This window comes from Nicotiana tabacum, chromosome 1, assembly GCF_000715075.1.
Source record: "Nicotiana tabacum cultivar K326 chromosome 1, ASM71507v2, whole genome shotgun sequence".
NCBI lineage: Eukaryota > Viridiplantae > Streptophyta > Magnoliopsida > Solanales > Solanaceae > Nicotiana > Nicotiana tabacum.
The window spans coordinates 72,912,765-72,936,025 of NC_134080.1; the positions used below are offsets into that span (position 1 = coordinate 72,912,765).

General features: G+C 40.7%; 1 protein-coding gene and 1 long non-coding RNA gene across 5 annotated transcripts; one reads left to right on the forward strand and one right to left on the reverse strand.

Moving 5' to 3' along the window:
• Nucleotides 1-21: 21 nt before the first annotated feature.
• LOC107786317 (uncharacterized) lies at nucleotides 22-22,661 on the reverse strand. 3 transcript variants are annotated; one of them, XM_075251636.1, is made up of 6 exons: nucleotides 22,406-22,660; nucleotides 3,360-3,428; nucleotides 718-871; nucleotides 553-612; nucleotides 291-467; nucleotides 22-140 (listed from the first exon to the last, which is right to left on the reverse strand). In XM_075251636.1, the coding sequence occupies exons 3-6, from the start codon at nucleotides 863-865 to the stop codon at nucleotides 25-27; spliced, it is 501 nt and encodes a 166-aa protein (XP_075107737.1). In that variant the 5' UTR covers nucleotides 866-871; nucleotides 3,360-3,428; nucleotides 22,406-22,660; the 3' UTR covers nucleotides 22-24. The 3 variants fall into 3 exon arrangements, 1 of the variants encoding a protein (XP_075107737.1); XR_012708599.1 differs by lacking the exons at nucleotides 22-140; nucleotides 291-467; nucleotides 553-612; nucleotides 718-871; nucleotides 3,360-3,428 and adding an exon at nucleotides 7,982-8,487 and having other exon boundaries at nucleotides 22,411-22,661; XR_012708598.1 differs by lacking the exons at nucleotides 22-140; nucleotides 291-467; nucleotides 553-612; nucleotides 718-871; nucleotides 3,360-3,428 and adding an exon at nucleotides 7,982-8,487 and having other exon boundaries at nucleotides 22,406-22,661.
• On the forward strand, nucleotides 8,482-21,741 carry LOC142180274 (uncharacterized). 2 transcript variants are annotated; one of them, XR_012708601.1, is made up of 4 exons: nucleotides 8,482-10,364; nucleotides 13,862-13,931; nucleotides 14,453-14,942; nucleotides 21,456-21,741. It is a non-coding gene; the product is annotated as an uncharacterized LOC142180274 (long non-coding RNA). The 2 variants fall into 2 exon arrangements; XR_012708600.1 differs by lacking the exon at nucleotides 14,453-14,942.
• Nucleotides 22,662-23,261: the final 600 nt, after the last annotated feature.

Genomic DNA, 23,261 nt, shown 5'->3' on the forward strand with positions numbered 1-23,261 from the left:
TTATAGCTTGAGATAATAAAATACTTATTTCACTTCTCCGAGTGTCCTGCGTCTCTTCTTTTTCATGAGGAAAAAGAGTAACACCTTCAAATGGTTGATCAAAACCATAGGAGGCGCAACATTTTCTCCAACTTTGAGTCCTGCAATATTTTTACACCAATTCGTTCCTCTTAGTTTTTTTTACCTTCTCAGATTTACAAAGCCCTGAAAATTCTAATTTAACTCAAATATAAAAATAGTTCTTATACAATAACAAAGAAAAAATCTTATAGCTTGAGATAATAAAATACTTATTTCACTTCTTCGAGTGCCCTGCATCTCTTCTTCTCCATGAGGAAAAAGAGTATCACCTTCAAATGTTTGATCAAAACTAGGAGGCGCAACATTTTCTCCAGCTTTGAGTCCTGCAACATTTTTACACCAATTTGTTCCTCTCAGATTTTTTACCTTTTCAGATTCACAAAGCCCTGCAAATTCCAATTTAAGTCAAATATAAAAATAGTTCTTATACAATAATAACGAAATATCTTATAGCTTGAGATAATAAGATACTTATTTTACTTCTCTGAGTGCCCTGCATCTCTTCTTCTTCATGAGGAAAAAGAGTATCACCTTCAAATATTTGATCAAAACCAAAAGGTACAAGACTATCATTATGAGTTAGGTTATTCAGATTAGAAGCTAATACATTCAAAACTTTACTTTTGCTAATCAAACCTCGTTGTTCAGCATTTACTCTTGTAGAACCCATTGCTCTGAAGCTTTGTCCTCGCCCCCTTGCTAAGGTACCAGGTGGAACGTACACATGCTTAATACTCTTCGAACTTGATTCCATTTTAGACTTCTGATATTTTGATGGATTCATGTCAACCTAGCAAAAAAAGAAATTGAGTAATAGATGTCTATAATATTAGTATTATCATATATGAACATATGAAGGTCTTTGAAAGAAGCTAGGAAATTACATGGCCATAGACAACAGTAATAAAGATAATTTACAAAAACATGACGCACAAGAACCTGGAGATAAACAAATATTTAGCAAGTCATATTCATCATATAAGAACATATAATCAGTTAAGAGAAAATCCACTGGTATATTTTTAGAATCTTTTGCTGAACTTTTAAATCAAATGGAATCCAGTACGAAACTTCCCTCATCACAAGCGAATTTCCTAATTAAATAAAGGAGTTGATAAATATCCAAACCTTCATGAGTTCTTTTCCTTTTCAGTTGTGAAGAATGATCTAACTCCTCTAAATCATCAATACTTTCGTGCAAAACCTAAAAAGTATCACGAGGTTGAACTTTTCGTACAACATGCCAACCTTTATTGGAAAGATCGTCAACGTAAAAAACTTGCGAGGCTTGGTTAGCTAATACAAAAGGCTCGGTTGTTTTCAGAAATCGCTAGCGGTTAACACTTACAAAGCCATATTCATGTATTTTAACTCCCTTTTCTTGGTCATACACATCAAACCACGTACATCGAAATAAAACTATTCTTCCTTCACCAACAAATTGTATTCTAGTATATCTGTTAGTTCTCCATAGTAATCAATGTTCTTATTCTCCACATCTGTCTCTCCAACTACAACCACCCCGCAGTTCTGAGTTCTCAAACCTTTATCATAATCTTTCACTTGAAATCTATATCCATTAATAAGGTAGCCTCGATGACTTGTCACGTATGGCATGGGACCACGTGACAATGAGAGAAAATCTACCTTTTTTTTACTCTCATCACATTTGTATAATCCTGCAACCTATCAAGATCAAGCACATAGTTTAGCAAATAATATTTATATACTTGGTTTGAAAAATATGCATGTTAACTAGTATTTACCTTCTCTTTTAACCAACTAATCAATTGCCTATCAGAATTTTCTTGAGAGGTATCAACTGGAGTTAGTGAAAACTCTCTACAAATAATTAAAACATAATAATATGTCATTTTAATTAAAAAAAATAAAGAAGGTAAATAAAAGTAAATTATTGAAACAATTCATTACTTACTCAAGAAATGGTTGAATTTTATCACAATTCTACAAAATATAAATATATGCTTGCTCCAGTTCATTTGAATCAAGTTTGTGTGGTTTGCCACCTCTTAAAGCTCTTCCGGGTTGACAAAAAATTGTTAAACCTCCATCAGATTCTACAATACCACCATCATAATTTTGTTCAAGGCGATTAAACTTTGTTTCCATTGTATGTATATATCTTGAACATAAGGTCATACATTCAGTTGCTAAATATCCCTCTGCAATAGAACCTTCTGCGCAAACCCTATTACGAATAAATAGTTTCATAAAGTATATCTATCGCTCCATTGGATACATCCATCGATATTGAGAAGGTCCAGCAATCTTAGCTTCATTAGCTAAATGAATTGACAAGTGCTCCATGACATAAAAAAATGTAGGAGGAAAGACTTTTTCTAGCTTGCACTCAGTTATTGGGATTTGGGCATCTATCTGCTCTAATTCATCCACACTTAAACATTTCTATCCAAGCACGTTGAAAAACAAAGACAACTCAATAAGTGGTTCACACACAGATTTGCATAGCATTCCTCGTAGATCAAGGTGGAGTAAATGTTGTAGAACAACGTGGCAATCATGACTTTTTAAACCTGAAATTTTGCGATCTTTAAGGTTGACACACTGGGAAATATTTGATGAAAATCCATCTGGGACCTTTAAGTTCTTCAAGAAACTGAAAAAATTGTCCTTCTCTTCAGGAGCTAATGTGTAACATGCCGTTGGTAAGTCATATTTATCCCCAATTTTTATTGGATGCAATTCTTTCCTAATGTTCATTGCTTGCAAATCTAACCGAGTATTTATGGTGTCTTTGGTTTTCCCTTTGATATTTAAGATTGTCCCCAAAATATTATTACATATATTTTTCTCAATGTGCATTACATCTAAGTTATGTCACAATAAAAGAGTTCTCCAATATGGGAGATCAAATAAAATACTCTTCTTATTCCAATTATCACCCCTACTCTCATGTAATATTTTAATCTTCTTCTTTGGATCCTTTGTGTCACGACCCCAAACCGGACCCGGTTGTGATGACGCCTCTCGTGAAGATAAGGCCACCCGACGCAATTCTCAAATTCATTTTTAACAACTTAATAAGTCAATTAAGTAATTTATAAGAATAAATCCCCAACAAGTATAAATTTAGCAAAATAGAACAAGTGCGGAAATAAATACAGCCCGACATCGGGGTGTCACAAGTCACGAGCATCTACTAGGGTCTAAATACAACTAAAAATTCTGAAATGTACTAAATACAGACTAATGAAATAAAGGGGGAGAAAAGCAGTGCTGCAAACATCGGCAACTACCTTGCTAAACTCCGATGACTCTGCCTTCGATCAACCCATACCCGCTATCGGGTTCAGAAATACCTGAATCTGCACACAAGGTGCAGGGAGTAAATTGAGTACTCCGACTCAGTATAATAATAACTAAAGACTGAGTGATAAGAAATCACGAAAAGTGCATCAACATGCTCTATAGAAGTAGTACAAAACCAGTGAGAAAGCAATGAAGCTGTGAAATCTCTTAAAGCATCTTAGCTCAATTTAAACTTCTTTAAAAATGACTTTTTAATAGTTACGCAATTGAATGCAAAGCAATTAGTGTAGATAAGCACAGAAAATCCGCCCATCGGGCACAAATACACAATTAAACAGGTAAATGACAGGCAAATAAGAAAGATAACACATAAGGTTTGCCCTTCGGGCACAATGTCAACAAATCTGCCCCTCGGGCTATATCTCAGAACAATACCAGCCCCTCGGGCAATCACATAGAATAATACCAGCCCCTCAGGATATATCTCACATCATAATTGGTACCCGCGCTCACTGGGGGTGTGTAGGCTCCTGGAGGGGGTACGGCCCAAGCACAATATCAAGCCATCTCGTGGCATCATCTCTATGCTCTCGGCCTCATATCAACAAGCCACCTCGTGGTGTACATATCTCTAGCCCTCAGCCTCATAATCATATTCAGCGTATCACCGCTGCGGTGTGCAGCCCGACCTAAAAGTATCCTCACAACACAGGCCCTCGGTCTTACTTAGTCAAAAATTACATAAGCCGCTCGGGCAACAGTAAAACATGATGCTCAGCCCAAAATATAATTTGAAATATCATTTCAAGTGTTAAAGCAGAGTAAACATGGATGAGTTTTGAAAACAGTAGAATATAGCATGACTAAGTACAAGTTTAAAGTCAAAATAGTGAAGAAATATCAGTAAAAATCCCCGAAGGGTTCAAATAGTTGGCATTCAGCCCAAAACATGATGATAGCAGATAGTTTCCAATCAAATACGTAGTAAAACAGTCATTCGGGATGGACTAAGTCACAATTCCCAATAGTGCACGACCCCACACTCATCATCTAGCATGTGTGTCACCTCAATATAGCACAATGATGTGCAATCTAGGGTTTCATACCCTCAGAACATCATTTACAATCATTACTCACCTCGATCGGTCTAAACTCTCGCCCGCGATGCCTTTGACCGCATGAATCGACCTTTGGATGCTCCAAATCTAGCCACAATCAATACATAACCATTAAAATATGCTAAGGGAACAAATCCCACTCGAAAATATCTAATTTACATCAAAAAAACCCGAAATTGCTTAAACCCGACCCCCGAGACCATGTCTCGGAATCCGATAAAACATACATCAATAGAATCCTCGTCCTCTCACGAGTCTGTACATACCAAGAACATCAAAATCAGATGTCAATTGCCCCTTCAAATTCCCAATTTACACTCTCCAAAGTCAAGTCCTAATTTCCCAATTGTAGGCTTTAATTTTCACATGTTTCATGATTAAATAAGTAAGAATCAACATAGAATCGAGTATTGAGTTCACAAATCTTACCTCTAGGTGTTATATCTTGAATCCCTCTTCAAATCCTCTCAAAAAACTCCAAAATCGCCCAAAATGGTGAAAGATAGCCTCAAAATCACGGACAATGGCTATTTAAACATTATGCCCAGGCATCAAAAACCTTTTTCGTGAACGCGGTCAAAGCCTCACGTTCGCGAAGCACAATCCAGCTTTGACCAGAAATCCTTCTTCGCGAACGCGTCTTGCCACTCGCGAACGCGGTGCTTCCACAGACTAAACCTTCGCAATCGCGTAACCTCTCTTACAAATGCGATGAATAAACACCCTGAAGCTCAGTTGCCCAATTCCTTTTACGCGAACGTGGTCCACTTCACGCGAACGCGATGACCAATCACATAGCCCTTCGCGAACGCGGAGCCTGCCTCGGGAACGCGAAGGCTAACTTCCAGCCTTCACCAGCTAACCCTTCGCGAACGCGAGGGCCTACTCGCGAATGCGAAGGCCATTTTCTCTGCAACATTGATCAACAATTTCTGCAACTTTTCAAACATGAAATGGCCCGATGGACCACCCAAAACTCACTCGAGGCCCTCGGAACCTCAACTAAACATGCCAACATATCCCATAACATCATTCAAACTTGTTCCAACTTTCGGAATGCTCAAAACAACATTAAAACACCAAATTTGCATCGAATTCAAGCCTAAGAATTTTAAAATCTTCCGAATTACGCTTTTGATAAAAAAACCCAACCAATCCATGTCTGAATGAGCTGAAATTTTGCACACACGTCAAAAATCACACAACGGAGCTGCTACAATTCCAGAATTCCATTCCGACCTCTATATCAAAATCTCACCTATCAACCGGAAAACGTCAAAAATCTCAATTTCTCCAATTCAAGCCTAAACCTTCCACGGACTTGCAAAATTCATTCCGATCACGCTCCTATGTCCCATATCACCTAATGGAGCTAACCAAATCATAAAAATTCTGATCCGAGATCATATACCAATAAGTCAAATCTTGGTCAAACTTTTCAAATTTCAAGCTTCAAACGGAGAATTGTTCTTCCAAATTCATTCCGATTACCCTGAAAACCAAAATCAACGATTTTCATAAGTCATAATCCATCACACGGGGCAAGGCATGCCCGTGAACTGGCGAGCAAAGTGCAAAAGCTCAAAACGGCCGGTCGGATCGTTACACTTTGTTAGTTGTAACCCATCTAAATTAGCCACTTGATCAAGTATATCATCACCAGACAACTGTTTTGGTGGCAATCTTCGCTCCTTAGTGCCATCAAATGATGCTTCATCATTCCTCCATTTGTGATTAAGAGTAAGAAAGCATCTATGGCCTATATAGCACTGTTTTTTACAATTTTGTAACCTAATTGAGTGAGTTTCTTTATTGCAGCATGGGCACGCTAGTTTTCCCTTTGTACTCCATCCAGAAAAATTTGCATAGGCGAGAAAGTCATTAATGGTTCATAATAAAGATGCATGTAACACAAAGTTTTGTTTAGTTGACGCATCAAAGGTCTGCACTCCAGATTCCCACAATTCCTTTAATTCCTTTATCAAAGGCTTGAGATAGACATCAATAGCATCTCCAGTACTCCCAGGACCATGAATAATCATCGACAAAATAAATTTTTTATTCTTCATGCATAGCCAAGGTGGTAAATTATAAGGAATAAGTACCGCATGACAAATGCTATATGGAGTTTTAGAATTTCCAAATGGTTGAAATCCATCGCTAACCAACCCAAGTTGAACATTACGAGGCTCGGATGCAAAAGATTGATGAAGTTTATCAAACGTTTTCCACGCTATTGAATCAGCTGGGTGCCTCATTATTCCATCATCAACTCTTTTGTCATGGTGCCATCTCATCAGAGTAATATTTTCGAAGACATAAATAATCTTTGAAGTCTTGGCTTTAAAGGAAAATAACGTAAAATTTTGTATAGTATCTTTTTCCTACTTTTAAATTTGGTTTCCCCGCTATGTTTATCCTCCTTCCATCTAGATGCAGCACAAACTTTGCAAGACACAAGAGACTTATCATCATTCCAGTATAACATACAATCATTCTTACATGCATCACTCTTCTTGTAAAAAAGCCCTAGGTGCCGAATTACCTTCTTTGCTTCGTAATATGAATTTGGCAAGTTTGATCCATCCGGCAATAAATCTTCCTTCAAGAGCTTCAACAACATTGTAAATGACGCATTACTCCAATTACCAATACTTTTGATATGAAGCAACTTAACCAAAGTAGAAAGTTTAGAAACTTTTGAATCTTGGTACAATGGTTGCTCAAAATCTTTTAAGATCCTATAAAATCTTTTTGTTTCAATATTTGGTTCCTCCTCCAACTGCCCATCACCATCATTGTTCATATTGTCTCCTTCAAAAGTGGGATATAAATCTCTTAAAATTTCATGTATTTCATCCTCACCATCACCCTCTTCAATGATCTTATCATCTACAAATTCATAATCTGAAGAAGACTCACCTAATCTCTTCCCATGGTGATACCAAAGGGTATAATTTTGGACCATTCTGCTATTAAATGTGACCTAACCAGCTCACGTGTTCCTAAAATTGCACTACAACATTTGCCGCATGGACAATGTATTTTGCGTGTTCTCCCAATCTTTTAAAAGCATAATCCAGAAAGTTCTCCACCCCAAGTATGTAAGCGTTATCAAGTCGATCATGAATAAGTTTCATCCATTGCTTATCAGGTGCCATAATCCAGTGCATATACAAAATTGATATACATATATAGTCAACCAAAAAATATTAGTATGGCAATGAACAAGAAATGAACATAAGCAAATAAAAACATATTAGTCGCCTTTACTAAGGAATATTAGTCAATCTACGATCGAACATTATTTTTATAATCCGTTTGAATAATTTCTCACATCCATCATTTCACTGGCCTATATCCCATGTAACAGCCTTAATTTTTACAATAAAGAATGAATAAATATGTTAAATTTTTAGTACTTTCGAAAATTGAGAATATATTTTTGTAAGGATTTTATAAATAAGCTACAAATGAACTGCAATTCTTCATAAGAATCCTTCAGTTATATTGAGAATTCTAATATGCTTCTTTTCTTTTTTACCATACGTGCTAGCAAATGTTATATAATTCATTGTTGTCAAATCATTATACAAGTGCCATCCTTGGAAAAAGAACTATACAATATGGATTTCATTTTAGAAATCCACAAAATCTATACAACTGTTCAGGTAAATTCCTTTGCACCAGCAATATTTCCCACAACGTGGGGTCTAAATTCCTTTGCACCAGAAGAAGAAAAGAGAGAGAGCGAGCAATCCATGTGTATATATGCCTTTCTGAATGTTTAAATTGGTAAGTGCTTCAACTTTGGGACAATATCTGGTCTAATAATAGAATACCACTTACTTTATTATCTTATGAGTGAAGAACTGTGGTTATTAGGAGCTAAAAATTGGTCATCTCCTCTGTCCCCTCTGCATCTCTTTATCCTTTGATTCTGAAGCTGATACTTAGAATATAGAGCTGTGAATCACCTTCTATTTCTGTATATTATCTACAGTTTCATTTTGAAGATTTTTCTCATCAATTAGCATCACAAGAGCTGCCATTAAATTTCCTCGCAATGATCACACATATGATATGTTAAATCTCTTAAGGTGTAGATCATACAACTGACGAATTTAAACCAGCAGTTCAGTAGATGGGCAACAGAAGTTATTGTAGTTGCAAGCTAGTGAAAATCAACAAGCTGCTACTGTGCATGCATCTGGTAAAAGTTTAGCTTATATTCAGTTGTCGTTAATGGGATTGATGGAGTCCTAGTTGAAGTAGCCTTGTGCAAGATTCAGAGGTTGTGCCAGCTGATGTGTAGGCTATTAAATCTACCAAGGTTAATAGTGTTGTACCTGGGCATCTTCAACAGGTTTTACAAACAGCTGCTGCTACAATTGATACAAGTGATCCTACGCCTAAAGGTACTGTTTTGAAAAGGCCAAATGTGTCTCAAGAAAGGATACATGATCGAGGAGTTTCACTGGTGGATCAAGGAGGCAACAGTGGTAAGATTGCTGCTAAAAACACTGTGCAGATGTGTGATGATCAACAGAAAATTCTTGTCAAATCTAAACTTCCTAGAGACATCCCTGCTGCTACAGCTTTGGTGACGATCTACAAGGTTGTAGGATCAGCTTTACAAAATCACATAAATTTGAATACGGGGGAGATCAAGCTAATGCTACTGCACTTGAAATGGTTGAAAACCCATCAGTTATTAAACCACCACTGCACTTGAAGTCAAAAACCAGCAGGTTTGAAACCTACTGCTGTGCATATTCAAGGGCAAGGTATTAAAGGTGTGAAAGTTTTGGATAGTGCAACTGATGCAGGTGTTAAGGCAAAGGAAACAGCTGGGAAGTCACAACAAATTACAGATGATCAAGCAAAAGATAGAGTACAAGTAGGAAAGGAGAAAAAAGATGGGCAGTTGTTTGTGAATTCAGGCAGAACTGGTGCAGTTCCAGCACAATCTGCTGCACAATCTACCAAACCTAATGAACTATTGGAACAGGTTACAAACTCTAGTAGCAAGAAAGGAGTGGATGTGAATAGAAAGGAAGGCTGGAGTTCAGAACACACAAAAAGAAGGCATCAGTTGGAATTCTTTCTCAAAATCGATCTGCTGGTGACAAACATTTTTGTAGTACAAATGCTTATGATGTTCTGGTGGGGGAGGATCGGCTAACAAGTGCCAACATAGAGAAGGATTCAACACATAAGAATGGGCAGCTTGTTGTAGTTTCCAGTAACTCTATTGCACCTGCTAATGTTAATCTTACTACAATTGGAGCTAAAATTCTGGAGAGCATGAATCCTTTGCAAGTTCTGCCTGGGTTTTTGCATAATCCAATGAAAGGACTGTCTCTTCAAGAGGTGAAAGAAAACATTGGCATAGTTAGGGTCGGTTTGAATATATCCCAACATGATATCCCCTCCAATGATTTGTTTGATCGATATGGCGACATGTTACAAGTTTCAAACATCTAGCAAACTTTATCCACGATGTCGTCGGCAACAAAACAACCAAAAGGAGGGGCTGACCAGACGAGAAGAACATGATGACATGATAAGTGAAGATGAGTTGAATGATGAACCTGTCCAGAATTTAAACGAGCTACAGGAGGCAGTTAACTCTAAGCATAAGACATGGGCTGACCAAGTAGAAGAGTATGATGAAGGTGAAGAAAATTATGTTGGTGATTCCCAGGATCTAAACACTCAAGAAAATGGTTCGTCAACACGACAAGGGGGTAAAGCAAAGGAAGGGGCGGTAACTGTGGTTGGGCAGGTTGCGAGTCCATCTACTAGTGTGCAAAGTAAGACAGTTCAGTCCTAATGTTGCTGCTTTTCTTCTAACTGGACATCAACTATCAGGTACGGTTTCTAAGCTTAATTTGATCCAAAAATCTATTGGACAGGTAGCTATTACAAGTGGAGTGGCTGCACAATATTATTTGACTCCTACAAATATCCTCTAAGCTCTTTTAGCTCATGACATGGATAACTTAAAAGCTCTTGACAATCCTAGGAACGAAAAGAGCTCTAGTTCCCAGATATCCCTGCTGCTACCGTGTTAGCAAGGATTTACCAGGCTATGGGATCAACTTTACAAAACCATACAAGTTTGCATAAGATGGGTGATCAAGCTAATACTGCTACAGTTGAGATGGTTGAAAAACCAGCAGTTATTAAACCTACTGTAGTGCACGATGAAGGGCAAGGTCTTGAAGATATAGATGTTTTGAGGTAGTGTAGCTGTTACAGGGCGTGATCGAGGAAACAATACTAAGAATCATGTAGTAGTGGCAGTTGAAAAAGTTGAATTGAAGCAGCTACTATAGGTTCGAAGTTGGAGGCTAATGTTGCATTGAATACAACTGGTAATCGACCTACTATTAGGGATCCTAAATCTAGTGCTGTAATTGTTGTAGTTCAAAAACCAGTAGGTTTTTTAGCTAGTGTTACACAAGATGAGGGGTAGGAACGTGAAGGAGTTAATGCAAGAAAGGTTTAAGCCCAAATGCACACGCTTTTGTACCATTCATGCAGTAGCAAATTGCAACAGTTGGCTTGGGGAATAGATCTAATTCTAAGATGGGCCAAAGAAGATAGGTATGGCAGATGGAACAGTAAAGAATATAGATGGAGAGGACTAGACAGTTGTTACTCGATCACCTGCTAATCAGCAGCAAGCAGTGATGCATCGATCACCTAAAAATAGGAGATCTCCAGGTCTGAAAGACCAGGTCATAACATCAAAGAATATCGAGTTTTCTAACTCGTTTGAAGCATTGCTCAATGAGCATGATCATGTGATAAATGAGGAGGGAAAGAATGTGCAGCAAGTACTTTATGATACAGTTCAAAAACTGCCACCTCTCCAGTAAGTACAACATATCTAACATACCCTTCATCATTCTTTCATATTGATCTTTTGCACTACAATTGTGACGACCCGACCAATCGTCTCATAAGTTACTGCTCTGTTTCTCCCATTCTTGCTTCTTATTGCTTTATCTATCGGTTCTATATGTGATCGGGTTGGTTGGCTCGGGTACGGAAAGGATTTGATAAGGTTTGAGATACTTAGTCTCTTTTTGAGGAAGCTTAAGTTGTAAAAGTCAACCGGATGTTGACTCAAGTGTTTGAGGGCTCGGATGTGAGTTCCTATGGTTCGGATAGCTTCGGAAGGTGATTTGGGACTTATGAGCGTGATCGAAATGAGTTTTGGAGGTTCGGAGTAGATTTAGGCTTGAATTGGCGAAGTTGGTATTTCTTCGATTTCTGGTTGGTAGGTGAGATTTTGATATAGGGGTCGGAATGGAATTTCAGAGTTGCAGTAGTTCTGCGGTGTTTATTGGGATGTGTGCAAAGTTTCAAGTCATTCAGACGTGGTTTGGTTGGGTTTTTGATCAAAAGCATAATTTAGAGGATTTTGGAAACTTAGGCTTGAATCCGATGTGTTTTGGTTGATTTGATGTTGTTTGAGGTGTTTTGAAGATTGGTACAAGTTTGAATAAGGTTATGGGATATGTATGTGTTTTTGGTTGAGGTCCCGGGGACCTCGGGGTGATTTTGGATGGTTGACGAAGAAGTTTGGAATTTTTGAAGAAGCTGCAGATTTTCTGCTTCTGGTATTTCCGCACCTGCGGATTGGGAACCGTAGGTGCGATGTCACAGATGCGAGGAAGGGAGCCGCAAAAGTGGAAAGGAGCTAGGGAGGCAGAAACCGTAGAAGCGGTTGGAGGACCGCACCTGCGATGGCGCAGGTGCGGATATTGGATCGCAGATGCGGGAAATGGGAATTTAAGTGAGGACCGCAGATGCGGGAAATGGGAACCGCAGAAGCGGTAAAGTGGCCGCAGATGCAAAATCCCTGGGCCAGAAGGTATAAATTGTTTCCTTCGCGATTCTTTTGAGCTATTTCATCATTTTTAAGTCGGCTTTGGAGCTTTTTGGACGATTTTGAAGAGGAATTTCAAAGGAACTTCATTGAGGCAAGGATTTTGGCCCTAAAAATTGTCCCTATGGTATTATTTCACGGATTAGAGCTATAATTAATGGAATTTAAGGGTTAAAATTGGGGAAACTAGGGCTTAGTATTGGAGACCTAGACTTGAGGATTTGAGGGACCCATTGTTGTCGGATTTTGGTACTTTTGATATATATGAACTCATGGGGAGATAAGAAAATCATTGATGTGAATTTTATCGAATTCCGAGATGTGGGCCCGGGCGTCGGGTTTTTGTAATTTCGGGATTAATGTGGAAAATTGATTATTTTTGCTTGGGCTTCGTTCCCTTCACATATTTTGATGCCGTGATTCTGATTTTGGATAGATTAGACGTGAGTGGAGGCCGATTCGGGGGTCAAAGGCGTCGCGGGCTAGAGTTTTAACCAGATTAAGGTGAGTGATGATTGTAAATGATGTTCTAAGGGTATGAAACCCCGGATTTGCACATCGTTGTGCTATATTGAGGTGACGCACACGTTTGATGACGAGCGTGGGGTCGTGCCCTATTGGGGATCGTGACTTAGTCCATCTAGAACGACTATTTTACCGCATATTTGACTGAAATCTGTTTGCTATCATCATTTTTTGGGCTGAACGCCATATTTGGGCCTCGTGCCAACTATTTGAACCCTTCGAGGATTTTTATTGATATTTCCTTACTATTTTGACTTTATACTTGAACTCAGTCATGTTATATTCCACTATTTTCATACTAAGCCATGTTTACTATGTTTTAACACTTAAGTGGTCTTTAAATGATAACTGGGCTGAGAATCATATTTTACTACTGCCGAGAGGCTTGTGAGGATTTTTGACTGAGTAAGGCCGAGGGCCTATGTTGTAAGGAAACACTGATCATGTTTGTGAGGCCGAGGGCCTGAGATGTGTACGCTAGGAGGTGGCTTGTTGATATGAGGCCGAGAGCCTAGTGATGGTGCCACGAGATGGCTTGATATTGCGCTTGGGCTGTAAGGGGCCCCTCCAGGAGTCTGCACACCCCCATTGAGTGCGGGTACCCATTGTGATATGAGATATAGCCTGAGGGGCTGGTACTGTTCTGAGATATCGCTCGAGGGGCGGATTTGTTGATACTGTGTCCGAGGGGCGAACCTTTATGTGTTTATCTTCCTTAATTGCCTGTCATTTACCTGCTTAATTGTTGAAAAGTCTTTTCATGAAGTTTAATTTGAACTAAAATGCCTTTCACATATCTTTACTAATTTACTGTTTTTACCGATTTTACTGCTTCATTATAGCCTGTAATGTGCCTTACGTGATTTTATGCTTTCAGTCTTTATTTATGATTATTACTCACTTAGTTGGAGTACTCACTTTACTCCATGCACCCCATGTGCAGATTCAGGCGTATCTGATCCCACTCCTGAGTATTGATCTTTCCAGCTCAGGCGGATCCGAAAATTCTCTAGGTAGCTGTCGGCGTTCGCATCCCAGAGCTTCTTCCCTATCTTATTTCTCCTTGTTTTAGTTTTGTATTGAACCCTGTTGACTTTTCTTGATTATTCTGGATTTTTAGATGCTCATGACTAGTGACACCCCGATATCGGGTTGTGTTGGGTTGTTCTTCCGCATATTTGTACTGTTGACTGCTTAAATGTTGGATTATTTACCATATTTTAGACTTAATTCTCATTGTTAACTGCTTAAAACTGAAATAGGTAAGTGTTGGCTGGCATTGTCTTCACGAGAGGCGCCATCACGACCGGGTCTGGGTTTAGGGTCATCACAAGTTGGTATCAGAGCCTAGGTTACATAGCTCTCACGAGTCATGAGCAAGTTTAGTAGAGTCTCACAGATCGGTACGGAGACGTCTGTATTTATCCTCGAAAGGCTGCAGAACCTTTAGGAAAAACTTCATATTTTTGAAATTCTTGTCGTGCAAATTTGTTGATCTGAGTACTAAAACTTCTACTATTCTATTCTCTCACAGATGGTGAGGACACACGCTACCGATCAAGATGGACGACCACCAGTACCACCAGCTGTGGCTAATAGAGGTCGAGGACGCGGTCATGGGCACGATGGAGGTAGATGTGTGGCCCACACAGCAGCTAGGGCAGCACCTGCAAATCTACCAGCCGCCCCAATTCAGGATTAGGTCCTAGGTATGGACGCTCCAGCAACACCAGCTTAGGCGGTCTCAGCTACTATAGCCACAACTACTTCTCAGGCCCGGGGAGGCAATCAGACTCCCGCCGCTAGCACACCTGAGCAGGTCGTGCAGGGACTTCAGACACCGGGGGCACATCTAACCCAGACAGTTGTAGCTGCTCAGGACTATGTAGTTTCTACCATGCCAGAGGACGAGCAGCGTAGGTTGGAGAGGTTTGATAGACTTCAGCCTCCAACCTGCAGTGGTGCAGAGGGCGAGGATGCCTAGGGTTTCTTGGAAAAGTGTCAGAGGATGATTCGTACAGCAGGTATTCTAGAGATCAGGGGGATCACTTTCACTACTTATCAGTTTTTTGGAGCTGCCTTCACTTGGTGGGGAGATTTTGAGAGGCGTAGGCCTGTTGGTGCAGCACCCCTTACCTGACAACAGTTCTCCGTTCTCTTTCTAGAGAAGTATGTGCCGCAGTCTCATAGAGAGGAGCTGCGCAGGCAGTTTGAGTGGTTGTGTCAGGGAGAGATGACTGTGACGCAGTATGAGATAAGGTTCTCTAGTTAGCTCGTCATGCTATTTGGTTGGTTTCGATAGATAGAGAGAGGATTAGGAGGTTTGTGGATGGCCTCACTTATCAGCTTCGTATTCTCATGAGCAGGGAGAGGGTGACTAGTGCTACTTTCGAGGAGGTTGTGGTATTTCCTGTGAGATTGAGTCTGTTCGTCGCTAGCAGCAAGAGGAGAGGGAGGCCAAGAGGCCTCGAGGATCTGGTTGTTATAGTGGTACTCATTCGAGAGGTTAGTTTCAGCACGGCAGAGGCCATCTGTTCAGCCATGCTCAGCCAGCTCGCCTAGGTTATCGTAGGGCATCATCGGGTTATGGTTGTCACGGTTCTCATCAAGGCCAGTCATCACTTAGTGCCCTTCTAGCTCAGAGTTCATCCCGTGCTCCATCAGTTCAGAGCTCTTCTATGCCAAGTGCATCTGCTAGTAACTCTGGTGCGAGGGGTTCCCTTCAGTCCCCTTCTCCAGCACCTAGGAATTGTTATGAGTGTGGAGAGATGGGTCTATATGGAGGCAGTGCCCTCGTCATCTTACGGGTTTATCTCAGTAGAGGGGTCAGTCATCGGCTTTAGCGCCAATTACTTCATCACCACTCGCCCAACCAGCTAGGGGTGGAGGTCAGTTAGCTAGGGGTCGCCCCAAAGGGGGAGGTCGATCAGGTGGCGGTCAGGCCCGTTTCTATGCACTTCCATCTAGACCCGATTTTATTGCTTTAGATGCTGTTATTATAGGTATTGTCTCAGTCTGCCACAGAGATGCCTCTGTATTATTTGATCACGGCTCCACCTTTTCTTATGTGTCATCATACTTTGCTCGTTATTTGGGTACGCCCCATGAGTTTCTTGCTTCACCTGTTCATATATTTACCCCGGTGGCAATAATGTTGTTGTAGACCGTGTGTACCGATCGTGTGTGGTGACTATTAGGGGTCTAGATACCCGAGTGGATCTTTTATTATTGTGTATGGTGGATTTCGATGTCATTTTGGGCATGGATTGGCTATCTCTGTGTCATGCTATTCTGGACTGTCATGCTAAGACAATCATATTGGCTATACCGGGTGTGCCACGGATCGAGTGGCGAGGTGTGACTGATTACGTTCCTAGTAGAATGATCTCATTCTTGAAGGCCCAGCATATGGTTGGGAAGGGTTGTCTTTTGTATCTAGCCTTTGTAAGGGATGTCGGTGCTGAGACTCCTAGTATTGATTCTGTTCCAGTTGTGAGGGATTTTCCCATTGTGTTTTCTGCAGACCTGTCGGGCATGCCATCAGACAGAGATATTGATTTTCGTATTGATTTGATGCCGGGAACTCAACCCATTTCTATTCCACCGTATCATATGGTACCAGCGGAGTTGAAGGAGTTAAAGGAGCAGCTTTAGGAACTCCTTGAAAAGGGGTTCATTCGGCCTAGTGTGTTACCTTGGGGTGTGCCGGTTCTATTCGTGAAGAAGAATGATGGCACTATGAGGATGTGCATTGATTATAGGCAATTGAAAAAGGTAACAGTTAAGAACAAGTATCCTTTGCCTCGCATTGATGATTTATTCGACCAACTTTAGGTAGCGAGAGTATTCTCCAAGATTGATCTCCGTTCGGGTTATCACAAGTTGAAGATCAAGGACTCGGATATTTTTAAGATGACTTTCAAGACCCGATATAGTCATTATGAGTTCTTAGTGATGTCTTTTGGGCTGACCAATGCCACAACAGAGTTCATGCATTTGATGAACAACATGTTTCGGCCTTATCTCTACTCGTTTGTCATAGTCTTCATTGATGATATTCTGGTGTATTCACGTAGTTAGGAGGAGCACGCGGAGCATTTGAGAGTTGTGTTGTAGAGATTGAGGGAGGAGAAGCTTTATGCAAAATTCTCCAAGTGTGAGTTTTGGCTCAGTTCAGTGGCTTTCTTGGAACACAGGGTGTCCAGCGAGGGTATTTAGGTTGATCAGAAGAAGATAGAGGTGGTTCAGAGTTGGCCCAGACCGTCCTCAGCCATAGAGATTCACAGCTTTTTTGGTTTGGCAGGCTATTATCGCCAGTTTGTTCAGGGATTCTCATCTATCGCATCACCCTTGACCAATTTGACTCAGAAGGGTGCTTCATTTGTATAGTCAGATGAGTGTGAGGAGAGCTTTCAAAAGATCAAGACAACTTTGACCACAACTCCAGTGTTAGTTTTTCCATTATCTTTAGGTTCATATACCGTGTATTGTGATGCTTCGAGAGTTGGTATTGGTTGTGTATTGATATAGGAGGGTAGAGTTATTGCTTATGCTTCTCGTTAGTTGAATCCCCATGAGAAGAACTACCCCGTTCATGATTTGGAGTTGGCTGCCAAAGTTCATGCGTTGAAGATTTGGAGGCATTACTTGTATGGCGTGTCTTGCGAGGTGTTTACTGATAATCATAGTCTCCAGCACTTGTTCAAGTAGAAGGATCTTAATTTGAGGCAGCGGAGATGGTTGGAGTTGCTAAAGGATTATGATACCACTATATTGTACCATCCGAAAAGTCCAATGTGGTGGTCGATGCTTTGAGCTGAAATGCAGTGAGTATGGGGAGTTTGGCATATATTCTAGTTGGGGAGAGACCTCTTGCAGTTGATGTTCAGGCCTTGGCCAATCGGTTCGTGAGGTTAGATATTTCGGAGCCCAGTCGGGTATTGGCTTGTGTGGTTTCTCGGTCTTCCTTATATGATCACATCAGAGAGCACCAGTATGATGATCCGCATTTGCTTGTCATTAAGGACAGAGTTCAGCATGATGATGCTAGAGATGTGACCATTGGTGATGATGGGGTGTTGAAGATGCAGGGCCGGATTTGTGTGCCCAATGTGGATGGGCTTCGGGAGTTGATTCTGGAGGAGGCCCATAGCTCGCGGTACTCCATTCATCTGGGTGCCGCAAAGATGTATCGGGATTTGAGGTAGCATTATTGGTGGAGGAGAATGAAGAAAGACATTGTGGGGTTTGTACCTCGGTGTCTCAATTGTCAGCAGGTGAAGTATGAGCATCAGAGACCAGGTGCCTTGCTTCAGCGGATGGATATTCCAGAGTGGAAGTGGTAGCGGATCACTATAGACTTTGTAGTTGGACTTCCACGGACTTTGAAGAAGTTCGATGCTCTTTGGGTAATTGTGGATTGACTGACCAAGTCCGCGCACTTTATTCCTGTGTGTACTACTATTCTTCCAAGAGGTTGGCAGAGATCTATATTCGGGAGATTGTTCGATTGCATGGTGTCACATTTTCCATCATCTCAGATAGGGGCACTCACTTTACATCGCAGTTTTGGAGGTCTGTGCAGCGAGAGTTGGGTACTCAGGTTGAGTTGAGCATAACTTTTCACCCTCAGACGGACGGGCAGTCCGAGTGCACTATTTAGATATTACAGGACATGTTGCGTGCTTATGTCATTTATTTCAGCGGGCCATGGGATCAGTTTCTACCACTTGCAGAGTTTGCTTATAACAACAACTACCAGTCGAGTATTCAGATGCCTCCATATGAGGCTTTGTATGGGAGGCGGTGTAGATCTCCAGTTGGTTGGTTCGAGCCCGGTGAGGCTAGGCTATTGGGGACAGACTTGGTGCAGGATGCTTTGGAAAATTTGAAAGTGATTCAAGAAAGGCTTCGTACAATGCAGTCGAAACAAAAGAGTTATGCTGATAGGAAGGTTCGGGATATGTCCTACATGGTTGGTGAGAAGGTTCTGTTGAAGGTTTCGCCTATGAAGGGTTTCATGAGATATGGGAAGAAAGGTAAATTGAGTCCTCGGTTCATTGGCCCTTTTGAGGTGCTTCGGAGGATTGGGGAGGTGGCTTATGAGCTTGCTTTGCCACCCAGCTTGTCGAGTGTGCATCCGATATTTCATATTTCTATACTACGGAAGTATATTGGGGATCCGCCTCATGTTTTGGATTTCAGAACGGTTCAGTTGGATGATGATTTGACCTATGATGTGGAGCCAGTAGCTATTTTGGGTCGTCAGGTTCGAACATTAAGGTCAAAGGATATAGCTTCAGTAAAAGTGCAGTGGAGAGGTCGGCCCGTGGAGGAGGCTACCTGGGAGACCGAGTGGGAGATGCGGAGTAGATATCCTCAACTGTTTGAGGCTTCAGGTATGTTTCTTGACTCATTCGAGGATGAACGTTTGTTTAAGTTGGGGAGGATGTCACAACCCGGCCACTCGTCTCATGAGTTACTGCTCCGTTTCCCCCATTCCTACTTCTTATTGCTTTGTCTATCAGTTCTATATGTGATTGGATTGGTTGGATCGGTTACGGAAAGGATTTGGTAAGGTTTGAGATACTTAGTCTCTTTTTGAGGAAGCTTAAGTTGGAAAAGTCAACCGGATGTTGACTTAAGTGTTAGAGGGCTTGAATGTGAATTCCGATGGTTCAGATAGCTTCGGGAGGTGATTTGGGACATAGGAGCGTGATCGAAATGAGTTTTGGAGGTTCAGAGTAGATTTAGGCTTGAATTGGCGAAGTTGGTATTTTGGCGATTTCCGGTTGGCATGTGAGATTTTGATATAGGAAGGGAGCCGCAGAAGCGGAAAAGAGTTAGGGAGGCAGAAACCACAGAAGCGATTGGAGGACCACACCTGCGATGGCGCAGGTGCAGATATTGGATCGCAGATGCGGGAAATGGAAACTTAAGTGAGGACTGCATATGCGGTGGTCTTGACCGCAGAAGCGGTAAAGTGGCCGCAGATGCGAAATCCCTGGGCCAGAAGGTATAAATTGTTTCCTTCGCGATTTTTTTGAGTTATTTCACCATTTTTAAGTTGTCTTATGAGCTTTTTGGACGACTTTGAAGAGAGATTTCAAGGGACCTTCATTGAGGTAAGGATTTTGGACCTAAAACTCGTCCCTATGGTATTATTTCACGGATTAGAGCTATAATTAATGGAATTTAAGGGTTAAAATTGGGGAAATTAGGGCTTAGTATTGGAGACCTAGACTTGAGGATTTGAGGGACCTATTGTGGTCGGATTTTGGTACTTTTGATATGTATGAACTCGTGGGGGATAACAAATCCATTAATGTGAATTTTATCAAATTCCGATATATGGGCCCGGGGGGTCAGGTTTTGGTAATTTCGGGATTAATGTGGTAAATTGATTATTTTAGCTTGGGCTTCGTTCCCTTAGCATATTTTGACGCTGTGATTCGGATTTTGGATAGATTCGACACTAGTGGAGGCCTATTCGAGGGGCAAAGGTATCGCGGGCTAGAGTTTTGACCGGATTGAGGTGAGTAATGATTGTAAATGATGTACTGAGGGTATGAAACCCCGGATTTGCACATCGTTGTGCTATATTGAGGTGGCGCACATGCTTGATGACTAGCGTGGGGTCGTTCCCTATTAGGGATCGTGACTTAGTTCGTCCCGTATGACTATTTTACCGCGTATTTGACTGAAATTTGTTTGCTATCATCATGTTTTGGGCTGAACACCGTATTTGGGCCTCATGCCAACTATTTGAACCCTTCGGGGATTTTTATTGATATTTCCCCACTATTTTGACTTTATACTTGAACTTAGTCATATTATATTCCACAGTTTCCATACTGAGTCATGTTTACTATGTTTTAACACTTAAATGATCTTTTAAATGATAACTGGGCTGAGAATCATGTTTTACTATTGCCGAGAGGCATGTGAGGATTTTTGACTGAATAAGGTTGAGGACCTATATTGTGAGGAAACACTGATTATGTTTGTGAGGCTGAGGGCCTGAGATATGTACGCCACGAGGTAGCTTGTTGATATGAGGCCGAGAGCCTAGTGATGGTGCCACGAGATGGCTTGATATTGTGCTTGGGCCGTAAGGGGCCCCTCCAGGAGTTTGCACGACTCCCGAGGGTGGGAAATCCCGGTAGTGACAGCACACCCCCAGTGAGCGCGGGTACCCATTGTGATGTGAGATATAGCCCGAGGGGCTGGTATTGTTCTGAGATATTGCTCGAGGGGCGGATTTGTTGATACTGTGCCTGAGGAGCGAACCTTTATGTGTTTATCTTCCTTAATTGCATGTCATTTACCTGCTTAATTGTTGAAAAAGGCTTTTCATGATGTTTAATTTGAACTAAAATAACTTTCACATATCTTTACTGATTTACTATTTTTACCGGTTTTACAGCTTCATTATAGCCTGTAATGTGCCTTACGTGATTTCCTGCTTTCAGTCCTTATTTATGATTATTACTCACTAAGTTAGAGTACTCACTTTACTCCCTACACCCCGTGTGCAGATTCAGACGCATCTGGTCCCGCTCCCGAGTGTTGATCTTCCAGCTCAGGCGGATCCGAAGATTTTCTAGGTAGCTGTCGGCGTTCGCAGCCCAGAGCTTCTTCCCTATCTTATTTCTCCTTGTTTTAGTTTTGTATTGAAGTCTGTAAACTTTTCTTGATTATTTTGGATTTTTAGATGCTCATGACTAGTGACACCTTTGTATCGGGCTGTGTTGGGTTGTTCTTCCGCATATTTGTACTGTTGACTACTTAAATGTTGGATTATTTACCATGTTTTAGACTTAATTCTCATTGTTAATTGCTTAAAACTGAAATGGGTAAGTGTCGGCTGGCCTTATTTTCACGAGAGGCGCCATCATGACCGAGTCCGGATTTAGGGTCGTGACAACAATTGAGATTGAAAACCGAGACATACTACCAAATAACTTTAGCCAATTCTCATACCCCATACCTCTGATAAAATTTGTATAGTTTAAAACAAGAATCAAGTTTCACAAAAAAATTCCATTCAAGCAGGACATCGTATATAAAAGGGATGATTGAAAATCAATAATATATCAGATTGAAATAAGCAATTAACCAGCAAACCTCATCGTAGAATCAGTCAATATATAGATAGAAACATTTTTTGTATTTTGTGTCATTCTTTCACCAAAGTGAACACCAATATCCATATACATACAAGTGTCATCACAACCCTATAGTTATATATACGACAACTAAAAATTATCAACTTTAATTTTAGGACGACCGACATTTCGACAGTTATACTTGGCACTCAGTGAAACTGATAGTACGAAATTGACCTTTAGAATAAACTGTTAGAGAAGATGATTTAATCGTGATAGGAGATATAGCAATTGCTCATTTAAAACAGGCATCGCTCAACAGATGCCTTTTCTAGCGAAATTATTACTCAATTCACATAGAAAAGGGTAAAATTTTGAACCTTACTGTGATGAGAAGAACCTCAAAGAAGAGCAGTTGTTGTCAATGAAGGTGACGAGCAGCTTCTTTCGTTAATTCGCTGAATTTTACCAACTCTGATTATTAGAATTTGTCGTAGCACAATTCTCTGCTAATTCGTTCAAAACAGAGTTTACCAACTATTAGAGAAGTTTAAGTCGAACTCTTACGGCTTTTTCCTTTTTTTTTGCGGTGGGGTGGGGTGGGGTGGGAGATTTGGCGGATTGGGAAAAAAAGTGGGAAAAGTTTGCACCACTTTTTCGTTAATTAATAATTATTAACGACCGGACGTGTTATATTTTAACGACTGAATATAATCCCCTCGTTAATATTGAGCGAAAAATTAGTTTAAACGACCGGAAAAAATTTGGTTGCTATAAATACACTTATAACGATCGGTTTTATGTCCCTTCGTTAATAATGGTCGTTAAAAATCAAATTTCTTATGGTGTTTAATCCTTGAGACTAAGTGTCTCAACTCATTCCAAAACTTTTTCGGACCCGAACCAACTACCCGGCAAGTCACATAACAATAATTAAGAAGGGAATGAGTAGTAAATAGGAAAACATAACTACACCTCTCAAAATGACCGGCCGGATCATTACAGGAGTGGAGGCAGGAAATGAAAGTAGAGTACGATGCTTTGATAAAAAATCAGACTTGGGAACTGGTACCGCAAGACCCATCCAAAAATGTTGTCGGCTACAAATGGTTGTATTGGAACAAGAGAAAAGTAGATAGTTCAATAGGCCATTTCAAAGCTCATCTAGTTGCTTAATGGTCCATGCAACGCGTTGTCTTAGACTTTCATGAGACATTCTGTTCTGTTGTTAAACCA

Coding starts and splice junctions, on each gene's coding strand:
- LOC107786317 (XM_075251636.1), bottom strand. CDS start 865: ATGAATCCATCAAAATATCAGAAGTCTAAAATGGAATCAAGTTCGAAG. Junction 613..717: donor AGTAAATGCTGAACAACGAG/GTTTGATTAGCA, acceptor AAATATTTGAAG/GTGATACTCTTTTTCCTCAT. Junction 468..552: donor CACTCAGAGAAGTAAAATAA/GTATCTTATTAT, acceptor TGGAATTTGCAG/GGCTTTGTGAATCTGAAAAG.